A 7,087-nucleotide genomic window follows, 5' to 3' on the forward strand; every position below is an offset into this window, starting at 1 on the left:
TAGCTTTGATACACTGTAAGTACAGCAGAGAGAACTAACAGTTAAAAATTAACCTGCTTTCATAAATATGGAAACAGAGGCCCCTAGTGTTTAAGTGACTTGACCATAAAGTGTGAACATCTAAAAAGGGACAAAGATGACAGTTAAATTTTGCTAAGGTAACCTGATGGTGGGGTTAATAATTTTCTGTTTGGGCAATGAAATACCTTACAAAAAGATCTGTGTAGCATGTGATGGAACAAGGATTCAAACTGACCCCAAAGGCTGGTAAACACTATATGTACATTGTCTCACTGTAGATATTGTTACTCCATTTTAAGGTGAACTAAAAATGGGCCCCAAACCACACAGGTCTTAAATGGAGAAACTGAGATTGATGTGGCTTGGGGATTGTAGCCCCATGGTAGGGTGCCTGCCTAGCATGTGTGAGGCCCTGGGTTCAAACCTCAGTACTGCCCACAGCTGGGCAAAGTGGTTCATTCCTATGATCCAGTACTCAGGCTGAGACAAGGAATGGGGGTGGGGGTTTCTGTGGGTTCCAGACCAGTCTGGACTGTAGAATGAGACTCTATCTCAAAAAAATAAATAGTCCAGTCACATGGCTCAGTGGATAAAGGTATTTGCCACCAAGCCCAACAACCTGAGTTTGATCCCTAGAACCCCACATGATGGCAGGAGAGAACCGAGTCCCACAAGCTGTCCTCTGTTCTACACACATATATGCACTGTGGCACAAGTATGCATACACACACACACACACACACACACACACACACACACACTAAATAAAATGTAAAAAAAGTTTGGCAGATATAGCTCAGTGGTAAAGTACTTGCCTAGAATGCTTAAAGCCCCAGGTTCAGTTTTCATTGAAAAAGAAGAGAAGAGAAGAGAAGAGAAGAGAAGAGAAGAGAAGAGAAGAGAAGAGAAGAGAAGAGAAGAGAAGAGAAGAGAGATCCAGTAGTCTGGGCTGAGACTGTATCTCCATGGTAGTACATGTGCCTGGTGATGTTTGAAAGACTCTGGATTCCGTCTCTAACACCAAAGGGGTGAGGGAATGGGGAAGAAAGGAAAAGAAAAATATGAGAAGGAAAACCACAGGTGTACGCGCTGGCTTTCCGGCCAGTGTACAATTCCTGTTTGTTTGCTTCCTTTTCCTGTTTCTTCATTCACCTTCATTTCCAGCCTACGTGGCATCCTTGCCTTATTAGTAGTCAAGCGCCTTACCTTGAATGGTGGTTTCTTTGTTTGTTCCTGCCAGGGGAGCACCTCCTTGGTCTAACTGTGGATTAAAAACAATGGACAAGTAAGTGACAAGTGCTGAAGATCAGTAAAACACAAGTAGGGCTCCTGGTGGTGTTCTCATCTTTCACACCCAAGAAGTAAATTAGGAAGGCATGTTTGTCACTAGGGGGCAGAGTTCAGCTCAGCGCAGAAGGAAGGTTACCTACCAGGAGCACAGTGTGCGTCAGTCCAGACATTTATTGAGCATCTGCACCTGCCAAACACTGTGTTCAGACAGGAGGTAAAGAGAAAAAGGATGCAACCTCCGCTCAAAATAGCAGAGCGATAGATAGCGTGTAAATAAAGTGCAGGCAGGTCACAGCACCCACATGGTCTCACACCTACTTGAAAATGGGTCTACTTCCACAGTTTGTAAGCAAGTGCTTGCTGTAGTATGCACCCAATGAATGCAGTTTTCACTGATGAGATGCATGCTGTATTTGAAGATCGGTTTAAGATAGATCAGCAGATGCTTTAATAAAAATAACTTCTCTTGATTGATAGTTCTGTGACAGGAACTGTTTCTAAAACTCGTTTCGTCCTTTTATCATTCATCAGTTAGTTACTCAAACTTCCATTTTAAGAAATGAGGGAAAAGGAATGAATAGCGATTGAGTACCTTGCAGAAAACTTGGTTGAAAGGAGAGAACTGGAAGAAAAGTCTAGGGGAGGATCTAATTCTCCATCAGGGGAGAGGATGGGAAAGGACACCAGCGGACGAACATGCTGGGTGTCATCCTTGGGCTGTCCAAAGTGTCGGGAGCCTGCATAAGAGGAGGCAGGGTAGAAAAGCTATTCACCTTGATGCCCACCACGATTCCCTTTTCTTTGAGGATGTCTCTGAACAGCTTTCCCTGGCTGTCCTTCTGGTACAGTGTCTCGTGGAAAAGGATCACTCCTCCAATGCTCTGGTTGATGGAATTATCCACAGTGAAGAGGATTTCTCGGAACTGCCTGCGGTTCTCTTCGGTGTTTTCCACTTTGATCCTTTGCAGGCGGTTTCCCATGGTGCCTAGAGGGTCAGGCAAAAGGCAGCATGGGGAGGAGTAAGCCAGGGCTTTCCTGTGGCCTTTGCACCCAGTCATCAGGGTGGAGAGCAAAGGCCCCCTCCCTCGACTCTCCCTTTAAATTCGGATCTTCATACTTCCTGTTTGGTTTTTGGTCTTCAAATGAGAAGACTTTAGTTATTGTCAGACTGCTACTGGCTGAGAGGTATACAGGCTGCCATGAAGGGGTCATGGTGGCTATGGAAAGCCCTCAGGCCTGTCTAGCCCTCTCCTGCTCCTGTCCTCAATCTCACTGGCTGTACATCAGTGGAAGGAGGGATGGGGCAGCTCTTGACTTTAGTTCCTATTGTTTTAGGGTGGGCTGTGCTAGCCTGTTATAGCTCTGCCCTGCACCACCCTGGGATTTCCTCAGCCACAAGCTCTATCCTAGTCCAGGTGCCTCCCTCACTAGAGCCTAAAGTGATTTCTCATTAGCAGCAGAATGCTACATTGATGATGTCATCTTTATTATTGAATTCTTGGCTTGCTACAGGCCATATTCAAATGACTCAAGCTCTAACATTGAGAATTTGAGCCTTTCCCCTCGATATTCTGGAATCTGCCTATTGAGACTATAAGACTCAAAATTCCTTTACTCACTGCGTATGAATAAATAAACCTTTACTTCCTCCAAGAGGGAAGAGGATGATCATCAAGATACCTTTGCCAGGCATAGAAACACGTGAATGCTGTTGTGTGATATGAGTTTCTCACACTCACCTACAGATTCATCTGCAGCCAAGATGCCCTTCCCATTGGCAACAATGCGCTGGGCAATTTCTGAGAGCTCCTTCTTCTGGTCTGCGGTGAGGGCTGGAAATCGGTGGGCCATGGTGACAGGTCTGGAAGAGAATGTAGAACTGAGCTATGGGTGACTCCAATGGATTGAGCAAGACAGTTGGGGTGTATAGATGAACTGTGTAGGCCCTTCAGATACTTTTGGTCCATTTCCAATGAGCTTGCTCATGTTCCCTTTGCCTAAGAGTCTGCGGAATTCTGGTCCTTGGACAGGACTCCCATATTAAACCTCACCCCCCCCAGGGCTCAGGGACCATTGCAGAAGAGGGGGCAGAAAGATTGTAAGAGCCAGGGAAAAGGTGCATGACTATATGTAAATAGAGTCCTACAGGCTCCTGGAACCCTGCTCATATGAATCTACAGCAATGGTATCAGTGTACACAAGTCCCATGCAAACTCAAAACCGAGCATAGAACTGGGAAAATGGACAGCAGACCCCAATCTTAGAAGAAGAAATATTGACAACTGATTACTGCTGGATGAAGAAGAGCTGATCTTAACATGAGGGACTCTAGATAGGGTGACTAGACCTCAATAGATGAACTTGCACTGAGGGACGTCTGGGGACACTGACTTGACACAATAGGCTTTAACACAAATGATAGAATGTATGAACTCCAATAAGGTCCATGGGAGGGTGCCAGTGGGGAAGGAGGTATAAAGATGATTAAGATGTTCTGATGAAATACAAAAAAATTCAATAACAACCTCCAGTGTACCTTGGTCTGTGAGTTATTATACCCAGATATCCTCAGTTTATAAATATCGAACACATTCGTACAGAGAATTGGTGCTAGTACATCAGACAAACCTGGCTAATGACCAGCTCTGCCTCCCTAGCTAGAAATTTGGTAAATCAGACAATTTCTCCGAGTCTTAGTTCACTATTAATTGACAATAATATCTAATCTGGTTGTCTGACAAAGTGACACATGCAACTTCTGAGTTTTGTGGTTGATAAAATGTCAGGTTGCTGAATCCATGATAAGTACTAAGATGTTTCATAAAGCATAGGAAAATGCAAGGTATTACTATTTACCTGTTTTCAATTTTTTTGATCTTTTTGAGACAAGGTCTCCTTGTAACCACAGCTGGCCTAGAACTCATTGTGTAGACTAGGCTAGCCTCCATCTCACAAAAATCTGCCTGCTTTTGCCTCCTGAGTGCTGGGACTAAAGGTGTATACCACCACACCAGGCTATTTATCTGTGTTTTAACTTTTGTAAAACAAACAACCTAAAGAGCCTCCATGTTTCTGTTTACTACCAAGCTATTTTCTTCATTCTGGGCATGCTGACTCAACAAAAATTACAGGGGAAAGTCAAGTCAAACTCATCTTGTTTACAGGAAGTTAAATTTCTACAGAGGGACTAAAGGTCTGTAACACATCAGCACAAATGTTGCCCCTCCGTTAATCATAAAACAGGGTCACAGGTCAGTGTTCACCACTAGAAGACAAGAGGTCAGCCTTGAATGGATAATAGTAGATAATGAATTTTATATTCCTAAGCTTCTGATTTCTGAGATCTCAAGTCAATTTATTTTCAAAAGTGTGATAGAAAGCAATTCATGTTTATTAGTAAATGAACAAAAGTTTCATAGAACTATGCAATGCAAACTATTGTCTATTTTTTAAAAGAAGCCACAAAAAGAAAGTATACCCATATATTGTTTGTGGGTCTATACAAGCAAAGAAGCAATTCAGCTGTCACTTCTGAAGAATGGAATAAAGTGAGGAGACTTCACGTTTCATTTTATACATTCTGTGAAGTGTTTGGTTTAATAAGCAGGCATACACACAAATATATGTGTGCATATATAACATATATATATGTGTATGTGTGATATATATATACACACACCCCTCAGAGAGGGTTGTGAATAATAACATATATGAGGAGACAATAAGTATAAAGAAAACAGAGCTACAAATGGCCTCAGAAATATATCAAACCTACTAGTTTACAGCTGAGGAAACGGGCCCAGTGAGACCCTCTAAGTTGGTCTAGGCTTACAAGTCACATCCTCCTGGCTTGTGACCTAGAATCCCATTTCTAGTTGGGTAGAATCTTGGAGTGATTCTAGTCATCTGTAAGATGTGGCTGGTTAACTCCTAGATCAGTGTAAGAGCAGAGACCATTTGTTTCTCTGTGCACAAGCAGGTGGATTTTCAAGGCAAACACAGGGTTGGGATTATAATTAAGCGAAAGACTGTGTTTGCCAAACTCGTTCACAGCACTCTTGTGTGTGGAAGCAGGAAGATGTACACAGCTTTGTTACCCACATAATGATGAAAAGATACATAAGGTGAGATGTACTAGGGCTGCCTTAGGCAGCCTGACCCCTGGTGCCTTTGAAGATGTGGAGTAATTCAAAAAGAGTGCTGTCCCCTAAACCAAAGGGGCTCTTATGTTTTCACTAGCTATGTTCCATTCTGTGTCCTAACCTGTCCAGGACCTGAGTGCTTCCCAAATGTGTCTTGCCTAAAGTGATGAATGCCACAGCAGCAGAACTCAAGCCCCGGCTGATTCAAATCAGCTAGTGGAGCCCCCGGTTAAAGAGAAGTTTATAAAACACAAAACATAGTCTCCCTGCCTGTTTTTCAGATAGTAGAGCAAATACACATTTGATTCCCAATATCTGAAACTGTACGGCTCTGCCACCATCTCGTGCCGACAGGGAACGCTAGGAGAAGCATCAAGTGTGTAGAGGGCTTGGAAAGTCATAGTTAGGTGATGGCCGTGCTGTGAAGTATCCAGCCCTGTTGCATCTCCTCATCTGACAATGGGAGAACGCAAAGCACAAAAACACTCCAAAGGTTCATTTCTGTGACAAAGAAACTGCGTTGCTAGTATCAGCGGGTGTGGGGAAAGCATATAGAAAATGACCCAAAGTAATCAACATGAAACAAAGCATCTCAATAAATAGTTATTATGAAAAGAGAGTAAAAAATGACCAGGAATCTTAAACAACAACAACAACAACAACAAAAAAAACTGCCTAGAAATTCACAAATACAAGTGCTTAAGTTATTTCTCCCAGAACAAAACCTCCTAAGTGCCTCACACAGGTGAACAGTAACTGGCCATCTTCTGGAGCATTTTGCCACCTTCAGGAAAGCTATGAATGAGTATCCACGCTTACAGAGAGAAAAATGGTCTCTGTAACAGATCCATAAATTTTTCAGACACCACCAGGCTCTTCCTGGAGACACAGGCAAGCACACCCTCCCCTCTGCAGGTCCAGTACTATCATTAACCCAGCTTACTGGTGCAACCCAGATAGTTAAAGGGAATTCTTTTACTTACACAGTGACGAAGAAATCGCTACGATATCAGAAGCTGTGTGTGAGGCGGCAGCTGCCAAATAAGATGGATCTCCTCTGGGAGCACAGCTTTTATAGTCCTCTCATCAAAGTCTGGTGGATTTTTTTTTCAACATTTGCCCCTCGCTTTCCTGCCTTGGCCCAGTAGGGAGGTGTTTATTCAATAACTCTGATTGGCTCATAAACAGCCAATCCTTCTAATCAAACTCACATATTCCTTAGGGTCATAAAATGTTAAAGCTGAAAGAATGTCTTTAGATTAAATAGCCACTAATCCAGACCTTACATTTTATAGGAGAGGAAATTGAGGTACTGTGGATTATGAGACCACCCCCAAATTACACACTGAGGAAATGGATGAGCTCTGAATCCATCAAGAGCCTCTGGGAGAGTGCTAATGCTTCCCAAACACATGACTCTACTCAAGGTCATTTATTTATTTATTTATTTATTTATTGATTATTTATTTTTACTTCTCTGAGCCTTGATTTCCTCCTCTGTACAGTAGAATTTATAGTGTCTGTGTACAGCAGACATTTAAAAATTATCAATTCCATGTTATAATCTTATTACTATCTTCATGATTTTTAGTTACCAGTTACAACGTGTATTCTAAAAGTTATAGTTAAGTACG

General features: G+C 42.6%; 1 protein-coding gene across 1 annotated transcript in view; it reads right to left on the reverse strand.

Annotated features, from left to right (window-relative positions):
• Positions 1–6,546, reverse strand: part of Aldob (aldolase, fructose-bisphosphate B) — a 13,271-nt gene extending 6,725 nt beyond the window's left edge. Inside the window, exons 1-4 of the mRNA XM_008851912.3 lie at positions 6,437–6,546; positions 3,051–3,172; positions 2,085–2,296; positions 1,228–1,282 (exon numbers count right to left, since the gene is read on the reverse strand). Coding sequence (XP_008850134.1) covers positions 1,228–1,282; positions 2,085–2,296; positions 3,051–3,162 — 379 coding nt within the window. The 5' untranslated portion in view covers positions 3,163–3,172; positions 6,437–6,546. The remainder of the gene's footprint in view (positions 1–1,227; positions 1,283–2,084; positions 2,297–3,050; positions 3,173–6,436) is intronic.
• Between the last annotated feature and the right edge of the window lie 541 nt (positions 6,547–7,087).

Source organism: Nannospalax galili, unplaced genomic scaffold, assembly GCF_000622305.1.
Source record: "Nannospalax galili isolate Female #2095 unplaced genomic scaffold, S.galili_v1.0 scaffold125, whole genome shotgun sequence".
NCBI classification, from domain to species: domain Eukaryota; kingdom Metazoa; phylum Chordata; class Mammalia; order Rodentia; family Spalacidae; genus Nannospalax; species Nannospalax galili.